The sequence below is a fragment of the Nipponia nippon genome, unplaced genomic scaffold, assembly GCF_047370975.1.
Source record: "Nipponia nippon isolate SJK-2023a ecotype South Korea unplaced genomic scaffold, ASM4737097v1 scaffold_9, whole genome shotgun sequence".
NCBI classification, from domain to species: Eukaryota; Metazoa; Chordata; class Aves; order Pelecaniformes; family Threskiornithidae; genus Nipponia; species Nipponia nippon.
Window position 1 is genome coordinate 32,553,260 of NW_028262413.1, and position 22,251 is coordinate 32,575,510.

Consider the following 22,251-nt stretch of genomic DNA (forward strand, 5'->3'; position numbering starts at 1 on the left):
GATAAGAAGAAACAGGAATGAGGAGATAGTGAAAAAATATCAAAGCATTTAGACATCTTTATAATAGAGAAGCATATAGGGAAAAGTAATAAGGGCATGCAAAGGATAACATGCTTTAAGAGAGAAAACACATCTCAAAAGGAAATATCATCAATGGACTAGGCTTTAGTACTTCTTAAATGTGGCACTTCCAATTCTCTGTTTTGGTGATAGAGAAGACAAAACCGTGCTGAGTGTTAGGATGCTTATAACTGCCACCTTCGCTTTCTCTACAAGAGGACTTTCGTGGTGGAGCAGCAAAACTTCTGTGTCCACTTCTGTAAGAACGATGTGTACTTTGTATGTGGTTCTTAGGAGCAGAAAGACAAAATTACATTTATCATCAGAATAATGAAATAAGTAAAGCAAGCTTGCATAAATAATGCAAGTCTAAAGAACTATGTTAATAAGGAAAGGGCTTCCCTAAAGCTCTTTTTGTATTTGGAAGAAGAATGGGAGGAAAGATTTGCACTGAGGAAATAATCCAAAAATCATCAACTTCTCGCATGGCTATAGCTCTGTGGTCTTTATTCTGCTGCCAGCAGCTGATGTGAAAGTCTGCTGTGCTGCTTTGTACCCTGTATAGGGTCAGTCTGCATTTCTAGGCCTGTGCGCAATGGAAAGGAAGAGTGCATCGTTTAATGTCAAAGCAGAATTTCCTTTCTGAAAGTATTTCTTTTGCCCCCTGTCACAGATGCTTTGACCAGGCAAATGTAGATCACTCAGTTGGCAGGTCTACAATTAACCTTTAAAGGGACAATTCAGTTGTTATTTCCTTAACCTGTTGAAGCATCATTAGCTTCATGTTCTGATGTAATTTTTGTGACTTCTTCTAGTCAGTGTCAGTTCATAGAGGTGGATGAGTGTGTGATTGCTGGACCTTCAGGTTCAAGAAGGTATTATTTTCTCAGGTTCTGAAAATGTGATGCATTTTACTCCAAACGCAATATGGTTATAAAAGCTTGTTGGGGGTTGGTGTGTGTGCAGGAGGAAGACAGAGGGAGAAGGATTTGATCCTTTTCTGAGGATAAATTTTCCAGAAAAATCTAAGAGCAGCAGTCGTAATCAAAGAACTCATTTTGGTAGCACTTGGGGGATTTAAAGCTATATGAGAAAGATGTTTATTTTCCTTCTGAATAAAATTCCAAACAGATTCTAATAGCAATAAAGATCACGTGAAGTATTTCCTGGCAAAATGAATAGCTAGCTGGGGGTGGCTGTGGCCTCGGGTTGACTTTGTGCTGTCCCCCCTCTCATCTGGTTATTAATCCCCCTGATACGCTCTAGGTCTCGCTTACTATTACCTAATTAGTATCAATTTTTATTATGCTACTGTAAGTACACTTTGAATGGTGTTACCAAAAATAAAAACCTAACATGATACTATAATAGCAGGCCACCTGAGAAGCTTTCTTAATCTTACTGCTGAACATTTCAACCCTTCCTGAAGTGGGTTGACCGAGGGAGGGGAGGGGAAGTGAGAACGCTGCTAGCATTCAGTCAGATGTGAGACAGTGCATTTTACCAATGAATTATTGCCTGCTCAGTAAGGGGTAGAAACACAACAAAGCTCCCATCACAGTTGTAATGCATCTCAGCAGAGTTCTGTGGTTACTTGTGTTGAATTTCTGCTGTTTTGCCTGACAACTGCATGGTTACATTATTCAATCAAACCTTAAAGATGAAGCTAAGGGGAAAAACTTGTAGACTTGTAACTAAATTTCCTGGGATTAGAGGCGTTATTCAACTTATAGAAAAAAAGGACTGTAGTATTTGGGTTCAAATTCTGGAATCCTATCTCAGTGTTGAAAGTGACATAAATGAGGTCAGCACTTGTTGTGAGATCAGCAAAAGCCAATATAGTAAGTTATTGTTCTGGGCTTATTGCAGCTATGCTGTACTGGGGTATTAGTGGTGATCTCAGAGGATGGAAAATTTCATTTAAGATAGTCCACATATATCTCTCTTATATTAATCCAATTAATTAAACCTGTTCCCAAGAGGCAATTTACATAGTGACTTTATTCACTAATTCTACTCTGTCAGAAAAATTTAAATATTTTTTGCCCCTAATATAATATAGAAATGAGAGAAGAATCATCCTTGTGGTGTAATCCATTTTCCTCCAGAAGATGCACTTTTTAGGTATAGTTGGTTACTCTGTCGTCTAGCAGTTGAAATTTTTAGATCAAATATGCTTACAATAGTTTTAATACTCATATGCATATATGATACATGGGAAGTAGTGAATATCCACAAATCATGGTGTGGTTACCAAAGTTACCAGAAATGTAAAACAAACTAGTTAGTTCCATTGTTTTAGTTACCTTGATAATGAAAATCAGTAAAATGAAGCGAATGCCTACACCAATTTAATTGCAATGAAATGTGCTGAAGAAGTGTGAATAATATGCTATAATGTGGCAAAAGAAGTTTGTGATGATGGCTCCACTTTCCAATGTGTGATATACTCTCAGAAGGGGTGGTTTAACTCTTGTGACCAAACATTTGATAAAGATAACTGCTTACCGCTTTAAGGGTATTTTCTAGGTCAGTCAGCCGATAGGCATGCATTTTCATAACATAAAACAGAGTCAAAGGGCTCCCTTCTTTCATTCATGTTTAAGTAATTTTCTCCAGATTGATGTAGAGCTGGTGAGAAGTGAGTACGTGGAATGCAAAGCTGCACAGGGCTATGGTACAGTTCTGAGAGTGGCTACACAGTGGCTTTTGATGTGAATCAACCTGACTGTTGAGAGCTCTCCCTTTTGAGAAGATGGAAATATATTTCCCAAACCAGTAAATCATTCATTTTTAATAAAATTATTCTTGTGAAAGAATCTGCTAAAATACTGTGAGGTGTAAACTTGATAGCGGTTATGACCAGGATAAGACAGTTTATTTTGTGATTTAAACTTCAGAAAAGGGGGCCAAAAATGCATGATGGACAGTCTTTTTAAAGTAAACTTTGTTAACTGTGTGCCTAAGAATATATAAAACATGAAAGAAAATTAAAAGCAGCAGGAGGGCTGGAAAGTAAAAGGTTGAATAGGACAGTTGTAGGCCAGTTACAGTTCTGAATTATGGAGGAAGTGCCAGAGATTAAAAATGTATATCTGAAATTATTTTAAGGATACTATTTTAGGAGTAATAAAAATAATAAAGTACATTAAAAATATATATACCTGTACCTATCCTGTTAACAGAAACTTATGTAATTAGGATCTGTTTTCTCCATTTGTAGTTGAAGTTTTGTGTCTGCAAAGACTTCTTGGTCTCCCTTTATTTTTTTCTTAGTTACATTTTAAATATCAGAGTGATATTTCAATAACTTCATTGCTGGCAGGAATAGCTAATAAGTCACTTTCAGTTCTTCAGAAACAAAATCAAGACAGCTAACTATATTAAATACTTGAACTGTATGTAAATGGGTAGTGTCCTTTAAAAGCTGTCAATTACAGTAATGTAATGCTGCTAAATAGATATTTTGCTATGATCTAAAACACTAGGTTAAATCTTGCTATGCTTATCCACAGAAATAGATTTAATTAAGTTAGAATATATGTAGTTGATTTAGTTAAAGAGGATTTGGCCTACTAACTTAAGCGTGTGTATAGTCCTGTTAAAACCATGACGGGTAGTAGGACTTAAATGTAAGCTAAAGAGCCTTGATAAGGATCTAAGGGGACTGAGCTCCTTTAGAACTAAGTTTCTAGTGGGAATCAAAGAAATGCACTTTTGGAGCATTTTTTTAATAGAAATGAATAACTGCAATGCAAAAGCACAAATCAGTAAAATTTAAAAGACACATTGCAGTGTTACACTGTTACGTATTGTTTGGGAAATAAAGCTATAAATCGTATTTGTACTATTTCTTCTCTTTTTTCTCCTGCTTTTGTCTTGCACGTAGAACTTCTGTTTCTGATGATAGATCACTATTAAGTTCAGCTTGAGTAGGTGCTAGCTGTGGATTGATTTCTGTGTTGATAGGACAAAAATACAGCCAGCAACACTTTAGAGATTGGGTCATAGGCAGCTGCTTAATTCCCAAGTGGGAAGAATAGGAAGGCACCTGAAGAATGCTTGGGTCCTGGGCACCCAGAGCAGCATCAGGCTACATGTGCAGTTAGACCAGACTCACTGATGAGGTGAGTTTCCTTAGCGCATTGGAGGACTTATCTGTTAATTCCAGGACAGCGTTGTTGGTAAGCAAGCCTCTGAAGATTTTGAAAAAAGCTTCAAACTCGACCAAACTCTCAACAAAATCTAAAGGAAGTGCTAAGCATTGGTTTCACATTTATCCAAATGCTCCGTGATGAGATTCTGTTGTCTTTCATTACAGTGGTTGTTGTAGCTGGGCATACAGGGAAAAAAAACTGTCTTCCTCTGCTTGCGGAATAATTTCTGCCAATAGACAAGAGAAAACTTTGGAAAAAATATCACGAAGCCTGCCATTCTTGTGCAGTTTTTCCTCCTTATCCCTGGTGAAACTGGTGGCTGAAGGCTCTTGACTTCCCAGAACATTATATTACTCCTTGAGAAACAGAGTGAAAGGTGGTGAGTTGAAAATGAGGGAAATTGGCAGTTTCTTTGGGTTCATTCTAAGAAAACATTCCAACAGTAGGACAACAAGTCTTCCGTGGTGTCATAAATGAGAGTTTTTGCTGATGTTCAACCTAGCAGGTTTTCATTTACAAGAGAAGAAGTATTTTGATACTAGGAGATAAGTTGAATGAAATGCTGCAAAGCTCATGTAAAATATATTCTTTATTCTGTCTGACATCAGAAGAGAAAGAAAACGAGTTATGCTTCAGCTGGAAGTGAGCCAGGGAAGCTCTATTTGAGAATGGTGGGAGAAATGTGAGCAGAAAGGAAGGGAAAAAAAGGGAAAAAATGAAAAATGTATGTTGGAGAGACGCTTTGTAAAGAGCACTTAAGAGAACAGGTGGAGGCCCAGGAAACCTGTAATCTTATTTATGTATTTTAAAGACGCTGCGTATCCTTGGTTCAAAGACGGTTTCTCCTCATATAAATAACCAGCCCACCAGCTCCGAAAGTACTTCTTTCTTAGTGAACCTCAAGAACACTTGAGGTTCAAAGCATTGTTCTTAGCATAAACTCTATGAGGCAGTGATAATGCATTTATTTGCTGACCAGGGCACATGTATGCTTATGGCTAAAACTGGAAAAAGCTACTACAACAAAATTCCTTTTTGTCACTCAAAATATGCAGTGAGGGGCCAGTTCTCACTATTCTCAGCTGACTTACCCTCAGCATGAGAGAAATTGTTAATAGTTAGACCACTAAGAATACTAGCTAATAATAATTTTAAAATGTTTGCTACAATCCCTACACTAATAGCACAAAACCTGATTTTCATACTTGTCTGGGCAAATGTATTTTTGAATTCAAGAATATATTTAGGTTGGCTTAAGTTTAAAGGGGCCCATCATTTTTGTTATCAGAGTGCTCAACAGATTTGTCTGAACCATCAGGGAGGTGTGTGTGTGTTTATGAGAATTATGCCCAAAGAAAGAAGATTGCCAGATCTGCCTTAAACAGCTGTTATGCCTCAACTTGAGATGAACACAATAGATCAGAGATGTCTACTGGCTATGGTCTGACATAAAACACTTAATGTAGCTACTTGCTTTTCAACATATATTTTTCTGTTAAGCAGTAATATGCCTTTAGATGATAACACTGTTCTTGGTGGCATTTTTTCCCCCCTTTGCTTGTCCATAGTACATGCAGTCTTCATCCTAACTGACTGCAAATATTGCTGAATACTTCTTTTCCTCTTTTTATTCCCTCTTTCTCTTCTTCAATCCAGTAAAGAACTGAACAACTTTTCGTTAAGTGTTTATTTCATATACCAGACAGTTTAACGAGAGAGCTTAAGAGGTGATGGAGCTGGTGAGATTTACTTATCCTTGCTTTTTTGGTACTTCTTCCTTTCTGTTGCTTCTAATTTTTGAAGGCGTATTTAGGAGCTTTCTCCATGCAAAGTATTGTAGACAATCATTGATTGATATCTTTTTATTATAAGCAATTAAATAAAAGGCTTGGCTTACATTGAATAGTTTTATTAACGTAAGTGGATCAGCAGTGGCAGAAATCGGACTGACATAAAGATATGCAGCCAAAAGCCCTCATGTAAAATTAACTGGCCTAGCATATGAAAAACGTGGGAGCATGTTGTTTCTCTACCTGAGCTGATCTGGCTGATCTAGGAAGAGGAACTTTTCTCTAAATGAAACAGATGTAGGATATGAATGTAGCTCTCCCCGGTCCTAAGTTGTCTCTGCACATCTAAGGACTGGATGGACCCTGAGACGGAAGTACACTTGACAAACCTATTAAATTCCTGACTGTGAACATTAATTTACAGGCAATGGAAAATTAGCAAGACTGTTCTGCTAATACAGTCATATTTGGTTCAGCTTGAAAAGATTGATGTAGAATGTAATTGGTAACTTCCTGAAGGGCCCAAGTATGTGCAAAAAGAGCACTGGATTTTACCAGTGAGAAACACTGAGTAATCCTGCAGAATAAAGTCCCAGGCTTCTTTTTCCTGTCACCTGTTTTTCAAACAGTTGGTGTTTTCTCTCCGGGAGTTGGGTTTCTTTTGATTTTTAACTGTTCATTGTATAGTTAAATGAGCAGTAAGGTGTTACTTTAACTGCTTCAGTTCTGAGCGTGATAGTGCTCGTATCTTAGTGCCAGTGGTTGACTTCTCATACCTATTGGAGTTCAACTCTGCAATCATTCTCATGATCGGTGCTCCAACTTACGGTTTTAATACCTAAGTAAATCCATCTATAAACAGTATCTGCTCTGCAGGGACTGTTTATCAGAAGGAAACTAAGCATTATTCATTTTTGCTGTTTTCATATAGGCTATGTGAAGAGTTTGTATTGACACAGTCATATCCTTGATAAGTCAGTGCAGTGCAGCATGTTGCAGGTTTTGGAAATATATTAAATCCTTTCTAAATACAGCTATTTTAGGAATTGTGCTGGTGGGAGAAATATGGGGCTCCATTCTGCTGCCAGACTCTTGTCATTATTTCTATTAATGCTGGGGAACCATAGACTTGTAAAGACAGAATCTAACACTTTGCTGGAAAAGCTTTGTCAAAGTTGTTGAAAAATCGGAGTCTAAAACTCAGATCTTGCTCAGACTGGATTTTCAGAGTTTGTCTGAGAGCTGTTGACTGTGGTTCATACACTCAACTTCACTCCTGTAGCAACATATGCTCAACATCCTGTTCAAATGCTCTTCTTAACCACTGCTACATTAAGAACGATGACTCTGTTGGTTTTTAGCATACCTGGATATGTAAAGTCTAATGCTGCAAAGTCTCACTCTAGCGTAGGTCTGGCTAAGTAGCTACAAGGCTTAGGGGTGTGCTGTTACTTGCTAATTCTTTTTTCCTCCTTTACCTGTTGCATTAAATGAGAGTGCATTCCAACTCTGACCTGGGTCATCATAGTATGCATTTAAAAACAAAACAACACAAAAACCCCCAAACCAATATGGAGGAGCTTCCAAGCCAATGCTGTGGGGAGGAGTGAGTTACGTGGCTTATAATGAATATAGGTAATCATAGTGAATGACAGGTAAGAAAACGGCCTGCTGGCAACTGAAAACTCCCAGCAAGCCATCAGGGCTTGACCTACTTCCATCTCCTACCAGCAGATCAAAGCTGGGTTGATTTAGCATAAAGCAAACAGTGTCAGCAAGGTTAGTTTAATTCTGATTATTAAGTTAATGGTAGATTTTGTCTGATTTTCCTCCCGCTTTCCTTTCCCTGATTCCCCATTGTTTTCTCATTGTGTATGGACCTACATAACACTCCCTCCCTCACTGCTGCATGACATCATAATTCTGCCTGACACTCCCCAAGAATTATAAAAGTTAATTACCATCAAGTTATTTTTACAAGCTTCTTTATTACATTGCAACAAACTGCATTCCTAATTTATAAGGATGTTGCCAAGTTTGAATAAAAGATGCTTTAAGGCAAAACCGACAGTGTTTGGAATAGTTTCAGTCTGGGCAATATTGGTTTAAATGAATGTATGAACACTGATAAAGATGTTAATAATTAGAGGTTCTGTGTTACACTTTGTTTCCAGAAGTTTGCATGTTGAAAGAAATGCGATGTTCCCAGCTACAAAAAGTTAACCTTCCATTTCAGAGGAAGTGTGTTCCTATGAAAATTCCAGGTCGTAATTACTGCACAACCTGAGCAAATTGAAACGTGTGTTCAGTGGTACCTGGCAATGTCTTGGGTTATTCTGGCCCTGACTGTTAGGGGGGAAGAGGCAAAGGCGAGGACTCACCCCTCATGAGCCTTGATGCAACCAGAGGCATGTCATCATAAGGGTGCTGGAAACTTAGGCTACCAGAAAGGGTGCCTCATTTCTTCATCAGTGGGGACTCCAGCAACATTTCCAAGTTACAGTGTAGAAAAAGAAGCCAAGATGAGGCAGGAACTAACAGTATGAGAATGTTGCTATTGCTGTTGTTTCTTAGGCGCTGTCGTTGTATGTTTGTTGCAGTGATTGATCGTTTTATAAGAAAAAAGTCTGGCTTCCCTCAAAATCAAGTTTTTCTAATTTTTGCAAATAATTTTATGAGATTCCAGCAGCTTTTGGACACTTGCTGCCCTCAACCATGAGTCCTTCTTTCAGATACTAGTCATTCTATGCTTAAGACTACTATATGCCCATTTCATCACTTTTTGCAGGCTGAAGGGTCCTAGTTTACGTCACCATTTCTTGCATGTCCTTCAGTTCTTTTCAGTTCCGATTCATGACCCTGAACTGGAGACTGAGTCAAACATCAGTCTTATTTTTAACCTTTTGCGTGACCTCTCCTAGTTTGCCAGGCAGCAGTTCTTCCACGTGGGTTGGATGATGCGTCTAGGTGTTCTTCTCTGGACGAGTCTAGTGCTTGCTGCTGCAAAGGATTTGGCATTCAGAAGGCTGGGGCAGAGGCATATTCCTACCATTCCACTGGTCTGCACATGGCTTATTGCTCAGTTATTAGCAGCTTTCTCCTCCTGTTGATGAAAGATGCAAGCAACCTGACTGTAGATGATAAATTTGAAAGTAGACGTGCCACCCTCTGTCCACCCTGGCGAACACCACCCCATGCAGTCTGTGCTCCCTGCAATGAAGCAGTAACTTTCTCAATGCCAGGAGTTGTTGCCAAGGTTTCTATCTCAGACACTTCAAAGTTGGTGTGGTCAGGTTGAGAAAACTGCTGTCTGTAAGAATCATTACAGACCGGAGCAAGAGAAAATAAGTTGTTGTATCTATTTTCCAAGATGAACCAATTTGCTCCAAAATCTAAGATGCTTCATGAGAACTATGATATCAAAGTGTTTTTAGAGTGCAGAATATAACTAGAAAGCTCAAGAAGGATTTTTCTTTGTTTGTTTGTTTTTGCTCTCACTCAGAAATGAAGAGTTATGTTAAAAATTAAAAATAGCAGCAACATAGGGAGAATCAATTTCTTTGCCCATTAAAAAAAACCCAAACTCAAAATGCAACACAAAACTCTGCTCATTTAAATCAAGTTCGTTTTAGTCTCAACTTCTGAAATAGCTCCCATTCGCAATTTCTCTTTCTTTCCTCTCCTGTCCACTTACAGGAAGCTGTTTTCCCCCTCCCTTAATGCCAAAACCCATTGCACTACTTTTCTCTGCTGTAACTACCAAAACCCTACCTCAACAATGACCATCACGGTCACAGAGCAGATTAACGGGTATAAACAGCTCAAGAGTGCTGGTCGCTTATCTGCCGGGGTAAATCAGCACTCTTGTTCACACATCCTTGAGCCAGGAAGATTGATTAAAAGCCCCACGTGGCTATAAAGCTAGAATGTTAAGTAAACGACTTCCCAGGTTCCCATGTAACAGGAGTCTTGGGAGAATATAAGACTTGGGAAGAAAACAAACACAAGAAAAAACAACCCCAAAGAAAAGTCTCTTTGGTCTGGTGGCTGTCTGACATCTGTAACACTTCAGTTTTTAAAAAATAAGTATGTCAATTTATAACCTCTGGTTTTCACTGCAGTTCAAGTCTATTTTATATATATTAAAAAATGTAAATACATTTTATGGACAGAAAGAAAATAACCTTCTTTTAATGGTGTCTCCCTTCCTGAGCTGCAAAGGTTACCCAAAACAGCTGTATTCATATATTGCTCTGAACTGGAAGAAATCTTTTTTGCCAACTTATTCTTCAGACTGCAGCATTAAAAGTGAAGGCATGATGCAATGTTGAGCTGTACAAGATGACAAGAAAAGCAAATGCAAATGAGCCTATTGTTTGCAGATAAAATTCCAGGATTAAGCCTCTTGAATGGTGTGACCCAAATGTGGTATTATTCACTTTGTGATTTTTCACTTGTAATTTGGAGCTGACTTTTTTTGACCGAGTCCATTGTCTTGCTGTGAGTGTACAGAGGACAAAACTACCCTCCAGGGAGTTCCAGCTGTTTGAGAGTGCTGGTACAGGTGTAATACAGCCCAAAACACAGGGTCTTCAGTAATTAAGGAGAAATCTGTGCGCAAGAGAGCAGACCTGAAACTCCTGTGATTAGTGCTAGCGGCTGTCAAGCTCTTGTGTAATGTTTTAGTAATGTACAGTGAAAGGTGGGCTTTTATCCTGACAACAAAATGGGGGGTCATGACTTATTAATTAAATATATTGCTAATCCACGCTTTGTATATTAAAAAAAAAAAAAAAAGAGTAAATCTGGTGGCCAAAGAAGAGAAAATAAACTGTGTACCATAACAGGGATATTTTCCTGCATTTGTCATCTTTTCCAGAGATCTTTCAGTAATATTGTGATGTTCCTTATCCTTTTCCTATTTCTATTTTTATTTCTTATGTAGCAAATGAAGCAGAACCACAGGAGGCCTTTTAAATGGATAGAAAATGCTTAATGATCTTTGCCGTACTGAATTCAAATTTCTTCTGTCATTACTCAAATCCACAGTAGGGATTTCCTGCTGTTATGTATCTCAAGCTCCTCAGAAACATGGTTATGAATTGTAGGAATATACAGCTTTGATTGTCTGAATTTCCATTGTAAAGGAGGGTCCTAGGGATTAAAAGAACAACAACCACCTCCCCCTGAACTGCTACTTTATACTATACCTAACCATTTGCCTTTGCTAGTTGACACTAAGTGACTTCCCATGTGACGCTCAGCCAAAGACGGCCCAGGTTTTAGTTCAACCCAATACACCAAGCAAGACTACAGCTTGTACATATTTTCTGTAAAATAGATTGAAATTTCTGGTTACCTGCTGCTTTGCAGTGAATAACTTTGACAAATAACAAGTCATATAAGTAACTGCTCCTTCACTTACGAATTCAGTAACTGTTTTCTCTCTCTTTCTCTGTTTTTAGAAGCAGAAACAGAAATCCTATTGGTCCAGGAAAGTATGGATATGGAAAAGTGCCGTACATTTTACCTTTACAAACTGATACTGGTCAGCAGCCTCAGAAGCTTCGGAGGCAGCGACAGTCATCAAGGAACCACGTATTTCATCAGAGTCCAAGTCTCATAAACACTTATAGCCAGGCAGCTAGTCCTTCACTTCAACACGGGAATCTTTATCAAGAAGAAAGTGGGCCTCAGGCTGGACATCAAGTCCTGGGGCCCTCAGTTTATCAGTCATCTTCATTTCCTGTATCTCAAAGCCTGTTTCACAGCAGTGACTCAAACCATCAGGGGTCTGCATCACACCCGCCAGCCCAGGGTCAGCCCCAGCCTCAAAGGGCTGCAGCAATTGTGTGCATTGGTACCTACAAGCAATATAAACTCTGCAACACAAATGTAAGTCTGGTTTTCCTAGATTTAATTTGTTGCACAGCTATTGGTTTTCCCTTGTATGCTAAATGCTCACATAGTCAAGAAGTTAAGTTGAACGTTGTTTTTTATTAATTTAATGAAATTTTTTGTGAACTTATTTTAAACTGTCTTGGGGAATACTGAAAGTAGATGCATAATATTATAGTTACCTAATACCGTACTTTAAAGGATTTTAAGGAGTCACTAAATCTACCAATACTTACAATTCTAATTTGATAGAGGGAGAAACTGAGTCACAGACAAGTTTAATATTCTTCCATTTAAGAAATGAAAAAATGGAGTGGGTGTGGACCATGTTATGAAGACTCCCTACTTCTCAGTCCCATAAGGTAAGGCTATCCTTTTGGGAGTGCTAGTCATGCTCTAAATAGCATTTAGAGTCAGCACCCAGTAGCCTAGATCACTTCAGTATCTTTCCATGATGCTGTGTGCGTTCTGTGACAGATGCTACTTTTACCAGCATTCAAGCTCTACATGCTTTGATTTTGGCTTCCTAGTTTATTGGAGAGAAAATCTGTTCTGTGTTAATTTTTAAATAAAACTTACTCTGTTATTACTTCATTCAAAAATGTTTGGCTGGATGTAGCTCTATGCTCTGGGGCAGTCTCTCATTGTATGTGGGAGGCTAGTGAGGTTTTGCTGTTTCTCCCCACAAGCAATTTTCATCCTGCTAAAATTTTCAGTTTCTGTCTGTGTCATTTTAGTATTTCCTAAAGTACCTCTTCCTAATATTTGTGTCTTGTTTGGGCTACTAATCGAACTTAATATTGCAAACTTGAAGAAGCTCGTATTTGGATATTAGAAGCAGAATGTTCAAGAGCGGTCTCAGTATGTTGACATAACAGGCCATATTTTTCTGGGTGGGTGCACATCTGATTCTTCTGCGTCTTAGAAATCCTGTGACATTTAGTGGAAGCCTGCATAGTGGAGTTGTAGCAGCAGAACATGTGATCAGGGTAACACAAACACGACCCAAGCAAATCAGATGACTGCCTTTTTGCCTCTTAGTGTAGCAGTTATTACATTTGCTTTATTTATGAATAAAGTCCATTGAGACTAGAGCAGTTGATTGAAGAGACTGAATGTCAAGAAAGTTTTAGTGTATTTGTCTGAAATGGAAAACTTGAAAGGGCTAGTTTGAGCCTCTAAGAATAGTCTCTGGTACAAAGTGCTCTTTTGAAAAACGCTGTCTGTTTTTTGAAGGAAATGGGAAATTTATGAAATGAAAAAAATATGAACTTAGTGCACAGGCATTAATTTGGAAAGTTTTCTGTGCTGAATTTGCTCACTGGTGTCCAAGCGATACACAAACGTCCCAGTCTTTATTTCATCCCTTACTGTGTCTAGGCAAAAAGTTGGACAGTATTCTGCCTGACTTAAGAAATGTAACAAAATAATTTCCAGGAAAGATCTCTTTTCAGAGAGTGAGGGGTGAGAGGTGAGGAAGTTAGAAATGAGGTAGAAGAAAGGAGCAAGCCCAGATGGCCAAGGTATGGAGAAGGAAGGTTTATAGCGGAAATCTGTTGCGAGTGGCAAGTGGGCTGCAGAGAAGAGGGCTATGAGCTTGTGAATTAGACAGTGACAAGACATGCAGGTCAGTATGATGAGTGGTCTGGCCATTGGCAAATTTCTTTTGGTAGCAGGGGAAAAGGAGTGAAAATATTTTCATGTTAATTCTAGAAACTGTTATTTAAACAGAAGACTTCAATAGATGAAGAGGAGAAAATAGGTGAGCATGCTGTTGCTGCATCTTTGCCATTGCTGCATGTATAAATGCAGTTATAAAGAAATCATCATTTATATTACGGGAGACTTTTAATAACAAAGATAAATTGTAGATGATGCAGCTCCTCCTAGGCATGGAACTCTTCATAGTGATATTCTTTATTTAGCAACGTTTCTGTTACCCCCAGAGAAGCTGTAATTGCTATTCAGGGTTATTTTTCTCCCTAGAATGTGGCAATTAATATAATTATAAAAAAGAAGTTGCTAAGAACAGTTTTAGTATAAAGGCCAGGACGAGAGCAAAACAAGGGCGACAGTGTTTTACTTTGTTTGCCTGTTCTTCCTGATTAAATGCTTCTGCACGTGGGCTTTAATTTAATTTATCGGCAGTGACATGTGCCAGTGGTCTTGCCAGCACGCAGAGAACAGTATCTTTTTCTGTCTTTCTCTTTTTTCTTTTTTAATTCTTCCTGGAGCATACCAAAAATGAAAATCTCATTTATTGAGAGGAAAGTATTCTGTTAATGGTTATCCTGGTGTTTGGCCACTCCCTCTACAGTTTCTCCTAAGGGCAGTTAATTAATAACAAATTAAGTCAATCTGCTTTGGTCCATTAGGTCATTTCCTCATTATTGTACATTTATTGTTTTTTCATTAATAGCTGAACTCATTTTACATGACTGACAGCTTGATTCATAAAAGTTAAACTTGCGGGTTTTGGTTAGGGAGAACCTCGGAAGTGCTTGTATTTGTTCAAGTGTTTCTGCAGGTCGTTAAACCTATTTTCTTATTGTACAAGTGGCTTCCCCTCTTCAGCACCTTGCATATAGGCTTTGTACATGCTCACCTCCGAACATACAGCTGCCTGTCATCTCCTTCAGCAGGAAACAGGCAGTGAACATCTGTCCTTTACACACAAACAGTACTGACAGATCTTACTGAAACCATAAGCTAGTCACAATACAATAAGAGTCTTCAAATGTAGTCTGTATTCCTCCAAAATGGGGGAGTGATGAGTAAATCTTCCTTACTTCCCGCTACATTAAAGGAAGGAGAATTATATGGTCTTGTGGGTGAAGTAGAATTTGAATGCAAACTTTTTTGCGTTGCTTGTCACCAGAACAAAGGAAGCAACTCAAATGGAACATCTGTTTACTGAGCACTTTTTGTTATTAATTGTCTCAAGCATTGCCAAGTCACTAGCCCTTCGTGAGTGTCTGAATGCGTGAGAATAGACTTCTAAATTAACTTCAGGCTGAGGGTTGCTTGGGCAGTGTACACAAGGAAGCTTTCAGGGTTCTGGACATTCAAGCCTGCTTGTTTTGTGGTGTAAGTTTGGTGATACGGAGTGCTCCTTTGTAAAGTCAGTTTTATCTGATTTATTTTATTTTTTGTGAGACGTATAGTGAATTATGTCTTATTGGTAGAAACATTCATTCTTAGTAAGTCTCTGTCCTTAATATGTGGAGACCTTATTGCAGCCTTTCAGTACTTAAAGAGGCCTTCTAAGAAAGATGGAGAGAGACTTTTTACCAAGGCCTGTAGTGTCAGGACAAGGGGCAACCATTTTAAACTAAAAGAGGGTAGATTTAGACTGGACATAAGGGAGAAATTTTGTATGATAAGGATGGTGAGACGCTGGAACAGGTTGCCCAGAGAAGTTGTGGATGCCTCATCACTAGAAACATTCAAGGTCAGGTTGGATGGGGCTTTGAGCAACCTGGTCTGGTGAAAGATGTCCCTCCCCATGGCCGGGGGCTGGACTTGATGATCTTTAAAGGTCCCTTCCAGCCCAAACTGTTCTGTGCTTCTATGTTATCCTTGGTGGTGAGTTCAGGTCAGAAGGCTCTGCTTACCCTGACAGCTTGTTACCTCTCCTCTCTTGCAGTTCCCGCTTTCCAAATTGCACGAATACAGTTGAGTCTGAAGTCACATAGTAATCATGACCACTTAAATGCTCTGGTTAGAAAACCTGTAAAACAAAATAGTGACTGTTTCGGTGATTCAGTTACAGTGCAACAAGGAGTATGAAAAAACAGGCAGAGAAATTCATATATGAGTTTCACCATGAAGAGCAACACAAAATGGACGTAAAATCTAAATTGTCTTTAGCTATGGATTGAGGTATGTTTTTGACCAAGTTTCTACTTTTCCTTGTATATGAATTTGCAAAAACCAAGCTAAAATGTATGAAAGACTGATTGTTGAGAGCTCAGTGAGATATTGATGGATGGCGTTTTGCTGAGCTTGTCCAGTTCTGTTCACAGTTGCTAGCTTGCCCCCTGCTTCACGTGGGTTACTGTCATGTCTCCAGTTAGAGTATATTGCCTTTCCCAGTATTTTGTGTGACTCCTCCTTAGCAAGAAGTCAATTGTGTTTTGGAGAAGTATCCAGATAGGATCAGAAAACAATGATTACTTTAACTTTCTTATCCTGACTCTTCAGCTATATATACTATTATTCTGGTAGCACAGCTATGGAAAATCCAGCTTTTGGTTCTGAATAAGAGTTCTTTACTTGGATCTGTGCTCCTATGTGCAGAGCACTTGAGAATGGCACCTTAGCAAGGAATGCAAAGTATCTGAAAAGACAATTTTGGAAGTGGAAAGAGGTTTTTTTACAGTTGAAGAGATGAGGTGAGGTAAAAGGCTCAGGGCTAATCCCCAGCTCTATCATGATGGGATACATTAACATATTTAATTTCCTAAAGAATATTAATGATGATGATACTAATTTTGACTGGTGTGAGTTAAAACTTTTCCATTGGAAGGCTTTTTTGGGTGCAGAACCATAATTAAATAGAATTAAAATGTTCTGCAGGAATGTGTTGAGTCCATTAAAAACTGATGTGCTTTTCTGTCACCTAAGCACATAGGTAGGCATTGGCAGGCTTCCTTGGCACCTGGGATCTTGGGCCATTTCACCAGCTTGCTGGCATTCTGCCCAAGCGTTTTTGAAAGTTTTCCACTGTATAGAAAATGAAACATTTCCAGCGTTTCAAGTTTTAACAAAGGTAGAAGTGGAAATGTTTAATTTCATATGGAACAGAAAATGTAATTCCCAGACAGGTCTTTTCAGATGTGATATGGGGTGCTGCAAAGATGTGTGCACTCTTTAATGTAGTTGGGATGCTCAAATACTGAGGTAAAGACAAATAGAAGTCTCTGTATTTTTAAGAGAACCTTTTTTTTTTTTTTAAACTGAAAAGCCCCTTCTTATTCCCAAAGAGCTACTGTGTGGTTTATTTATTCTCGTTTTGAGATTTGTATAGAGTAGGTGTTTGACATAAGTGGCAAAGTGGGGTTATGATGACATATCTTTTCCTGAGGAAATTTAACCTTGACTTTATGTGAGGAATTTTCCCTGCAAACACTGTGGGATTGTATGTACGTTTGGTAGTCTGACATTCCGTGGGTGTATAGGAAACTTATTAAAAGCTTACATTACTTTGAGTTGTACTGTCCTTTCTTTGACTGTTTTCATATTTGCAGCAGAATTTTATAAATCTTAATTCAGAATGCGTTGTCACTAATACAGGCTTAATTTACCAGGCACTGGCACAGAGATACCCCTTGTAAAATGTCCTACGTAGTTTGATCAATTGTCCCTTGTATACAAGAGTCCCATAGAGACACCTTGGATAAAGCTCTTGGACCATAGTTGTTTGCCCTGCATCTCTGCACTGTGGCTTTATGACATCCTCTTCAACAACTGAGAACACTGTATTAGGAAATATTTTGCATTATGATGTTCTTATTGGAATTTAAATAATTACGGGAAACTGTCTGCCTTAAATCATTAGGAAAAATACGTTGGGGTAACTTTAGAAGCTCTCTCAAATAGTTTTATTCCACAAGCGTGCTCTGTACTTGTGGCAGTAACAGAACACAAAGTTAGCTGTTTTACACAAATTAATTATTACTAGGTTAATTACTTACTAATCTAGTAAATGTTCATAATAAGGCCAAAATCACACAGTTCAGAAAATTTTGATGTCTAGAGGCTTATGGTTTTTAATTGAAAATTCAATTACTTTGATCAATAAATCTGAGTTATTTTAAACTAATTTAGCATCTAGGAGTCCCAGAGTCATGCTCTAATGCCCTGTTGTGCCAAGAACTATAAAAACACAGACCAAAAGGATAGGTGCAGGTAAAAATTTGCTAATGTATACGCGGCTACAGTCATAGCCTGTATTTTCCAGGTGAGGGAGAAGTGACCTGTGGGATCTGTAATGTTCTTATGATGACTCTCTGCATCATACAGAAATGATGAGATTTCTGTGTTTCTCCAAAGACAATTTAATAAGATATAAATAAAACATAGTAGAGTCTAGGATAGAATAAACACCTTAAGGCAATAAAACAGAAATACTCCACTGGAAAATAAAGGTTGAGAGTATGTATCAGTGATAAAAATTTATAAAATGTGTGAGGGCATTATCAGAAAGACACAGTAAGAAACTTAAATGTTCAGTTTATACATAGAGTAACTGTATTTTTTTAAGGCAAGAAATGCCATAATTAATCAAGGAAACCATCTTAACTCTGCTTTGTGTTATGCAGAACAAATTTTATGATTGAGGCATTTTGTGACATGCTTCTAGTTTGAGTTCTGATCTTCAATGAATGGTACCAACCCCGTTCACCCATGTTTTCCACTCAAACGTTATGAAAGAAGAAGTGGGATTCACAATCATAAATTTGGAAAATCTGTAGCGAGTGCCCGTGCTGACTGCAATTATGTTTACTCCATACACAATAGCACTGCTTTTGAAGCAGTAGCCATACATAACTTCACATTAAAAATGAAGTATCTCAAACCATTATGAATATAGCGCAGGACAATATACCATGCTGAAAGCTCTCTCCATGTAAAAATCCCTTTTGTAAAAATGTCCGAATAATCCTTGTGGTGGTCAACCTAAGTTTTCAACTTCTTTCTTGTATTTTATGTTATGGCTCCTAAATATCTTGGGGAATTCTCTTGTCTGTTCTTGGTGTTTATATGTGGTAGACAGTTTCCATATTTTAGCATAAGACCCAATTCATATACATTTAGCGCCATTAGTATGTCTGGAGTTTAGCGTGAGCACTCTGGGAGCTCAATTTTCCAGAGGCTCTGTCAACTTCCCAGTATATATTTTCTTGATTTTTAATGTATAGAAGTGCTTCAAAAGGTATGGTTAACAGTAGTACTTCGGTATTTTATGATACTTCAGGAAGCATTGAGCTGCATTTTTCTTCTGTGAGGTTTATTTTGAAGTTCTGAGCCTGTTAAATGAGTTGCATGGTGAAGTTGGAGAAGTCTACGTACTGGTTGAAGTTGAGTGAATTTGTGTCTAAGAATAGCTGAAGATTCAGACCCTCATTTATGTGTAGTAATAATGTGATGTAAAAATGTTAATAATTCATCTAAGTGCCTCAAAATCAAACCAAACTGTGTATCAGTTGGCTAAAACATTTGTTTCCTAACTTCCTGGTGAGCTATGAATGCTAGGTTTCATGTAGCAATTGGAATGGTCCGAGAAGTTACCTTTCTAATTCTTAGAGTAAATGGAACGCATGTGTCACAGAGGAGGGGAAAGGGGGAAAAGATCCACAGTTATCCAGTCACTTCATCGGTTTTGAATAGCAGCGCTAGCACTTAAAATGTGGAGTGATTCAGAAACTTCATTCGGATGCTTGTCAAATTGAAGTGATTTTTTTTTTTGTTCTGCAATAAGACATGACTGCAGGGTGATTCAGATGCATTGCCTGGTTATTGTTCAGACATAACCTCTGTGCCAAGTTTTAAAGAGGAAACTGATCAATGAAAATTGTGACTTCAGAGTTGCAACCAGACGGTTGCATTCCTGACGTATTTGTAGATTTGTTTAATAGGGTACTGTAAATTTGAGTAGTTGTCATTTATCAATATAGACAAGTGTTATGGGAGATATTTTAAGGCATTCCAGTTTGTCTTTGTTTCTTTTTGTCAATTCATATTGACAAAAGTCTTTGAAATTCCGGTGCGTAATTATTCAACACGCCTATAATTTGAACAAGAAACTTGCTTTCTATTCATATGTTACTTTAATTGTATCCAGGTTTTCAAAGCAGAGAAAGCTGCAGATGTCTAGAAACTTTGATCAGGGGAAATCCCTTGAATTCATTTACAAATAATTTTTTAAAAATGTTTTTATGAACATTTGTTAACTATTCCCATTAATTAGAGGTATAGAAAACACCTACTGTCAGATGTCAGCATCTGTTTTGGTACATGAAAGGAGTAATTTTTTCCTGGTATTTTTAGGAGATTAGTTCAGTACTGCTGATAATGAACAAGTTTAAGGCACATTTTCAGGCCAGATAGCAGGAAAAGGACATAAATTACATGAATACAGGAACTTGCAGTGAAAGTACCCACCAGTACAATCCCAATCCTTTCTTGTACTGACCAAGGTGAGCGGAGGAAGAAGGAAATGCAGGAGAAGCTGCCAAAGTTAAGCTAAGGGTGCTGAAGGAGAAGTGGTCTGTTAGCAATGCTGTTGCTAGAGTTTTTAGTTCTGTGGATTTTTTTAATTTTAGATTTTTAAGCAGGGCTTGAAAACAGCAAATGGCCAAAAGTCATGTAGAAAGTTAGGAAACATAAATGTGAGATTACCTCTAGCAAGCATGTGTTCCCTTGCCTCACCACAGAATAGTTGTGTTGAAGGATGGTAGTCCAAACGCTCTCCCCCAGAAGTGGTGAAAATGGAAGCTGGCACTACATGCCCTGTGGTGCCCAGAACAGTTAAATAAGACTTTTGCATATGATACGTTAAGAGCTAACTGCATACAGAACAATGCAAACCCCAGAAATAATTAAAGCAGTGGTGTTATTAAAAAAAAATGAAAAGGAAAAAAAAACCAAACAAGCAGGCTGTGGTGCTCTGCCTCATCTTTGCTAGTACTTCATTGAGTGTGCTGTGTGTTTGTCCAGAAATAACACCTTTGCGGGCAGCATATTGCACACATAGAGACATGCAAGTGTAATTAATAAAACAGAATTTCTTTCTAGTGATAGGTTGGTAAGGCTGTTTATCTTCAAACTCTTGACCTATATTTGTGGAAAAGCCAATCCTGTATTTTTTATAACTGTCACCACAGTGTTAGAGAGGCGATGGGTGATCTGTAGGGGGAAGAAGCCAGGGAGGCATCCCCTGCCTCTTTCTGCCAATGGTCTTTGGTTTTTGGCTTCAACATTTGGTAACTTCCCAGCCAAGCAATGTACTGTTTTCTTTTTCTGTATTTTTGTTTGCGTTATCATTTGTTAAAGATAGCAAACATACTAATTATCTTGAGAGCTGTTTTGAGACCTCAGTTTGGGTCACTTTTTGATGACAATTTTTTTTGATGGTGTGTAGTTTTGCTTTGAGCATCAAAGTGCCACTAAAAGGACTCTCTTAATGTGACAAAGTCAAACCTGCAAAGGCTTAGAGCTTTCAGAACTAGAGTTTTGTCAACAACCCTAGGTAACTCACTTCATTAACTTGTGGCCCAGAGTCTGGTGCCAGCAGTGCAATTTTGGGTTTCTCAATCATGGGGCAGTTTACATGGCACCAGGCCTGCTGGAGACAGATGAGGTTCACCTGTCTCAAAGGGGGAAAAGGCTTCTGGCTCAGGAGTTAGCAGGCCTCATTGAGAGAGCTTTAAACTAGATTCGAAGGGGGAAGGGGATAAAACCAGGCTTGCTAGGGGTGAGCCTAGTGGTGGCATGCCCGCGTTGGAGATGAGCTCAATAGCCCAACTGAAGTGCATTTACACCAATGCACGCAGCATGGATGATAAACAGGAAGAGCTGGAAGCCATTGCGCAGCAGGAAAACTATGATGTGGTCGCCATCACAGAAACATGGTGGGATGACTCGCACAACTGGAGTGCTGCAATGGACAGCTACAAGCTCTTCAGACGGGACAGGCAAGGAAGGAGAGGTGGTGGGGTAGCTCTATATGTTAGAGAGTGTTTTGATTGTATAGAGCTCAACGATGGTAATGATAAGGTCAAGTGCTTATGGGTAAAGGTCAGGGGGAAGGCCAACAAGGCAGATATCCTGGTGGGAGTCTGTTATAGACCACCCAACCATGATGAAGCAACAGATGAAGTATTCTACAAGCGGCTGGCTGAAGTCTCACGATCACTAGCCCTTGTTCTCATGGGAGGCTTCAACTTACCAGATATCTGCTGGAAATACAACACAGCAGAAAGGAAACAGTCTCGGAGGTTCCTGGAGTGTGTGGAAGATATCTGCCTGACGCAGCTGGTAAGCGAGCCAACCAGGGGAGGTGCCCCGCTGGACCTGCTGTTTATGAACAGAGAGGGCTTGGTGGGTGGTGTGGTGGTTGGAGGCTGTCTTGGGCACAGCGACCATGAAATGACAGAGTTTTTGATTCTTGCAGAAGTAAGGAGGGGGGTCAGCAAAACCACTACCCTGGACTTTAGAAGGGCAGACTTTGGACTGTTTAGGAGTCTGGTTAACAGAGTCCCTTGGGAGGCAGTCCTGAAGGGCAAAGGGGTCCAGGAAGGCTGGACATTTTTCAAGAAGGAAGTCTTAAAGGGGCAGGAGCA

The 22,251-nt window shown here is 38.8% G+C and overlaps 1 protein-coding gene across 1 annotated transcript in view; it reads left to right on the plus strand.

Annotated features, from left to right (window-relative positions):
- THSD4 (thrombospondin type 1 domain containing 4) overlaps positions 1-22,251 on the plus strand; it is a 336,017-nt gene that overhangs the window by 46,563 nt on the left and 267,203 nt on the right. Inside the window, exon 5 of the mRNA XM_087744677.1 lies at positions 11,473-11,902. Coding sequence (XP_087600803.1) covers positions 11,473-11,902 — 430 coding nt within the window. The remainder of the gene's footprint in view (positions 1-11,472; positions 11,903-22,251) is intronic.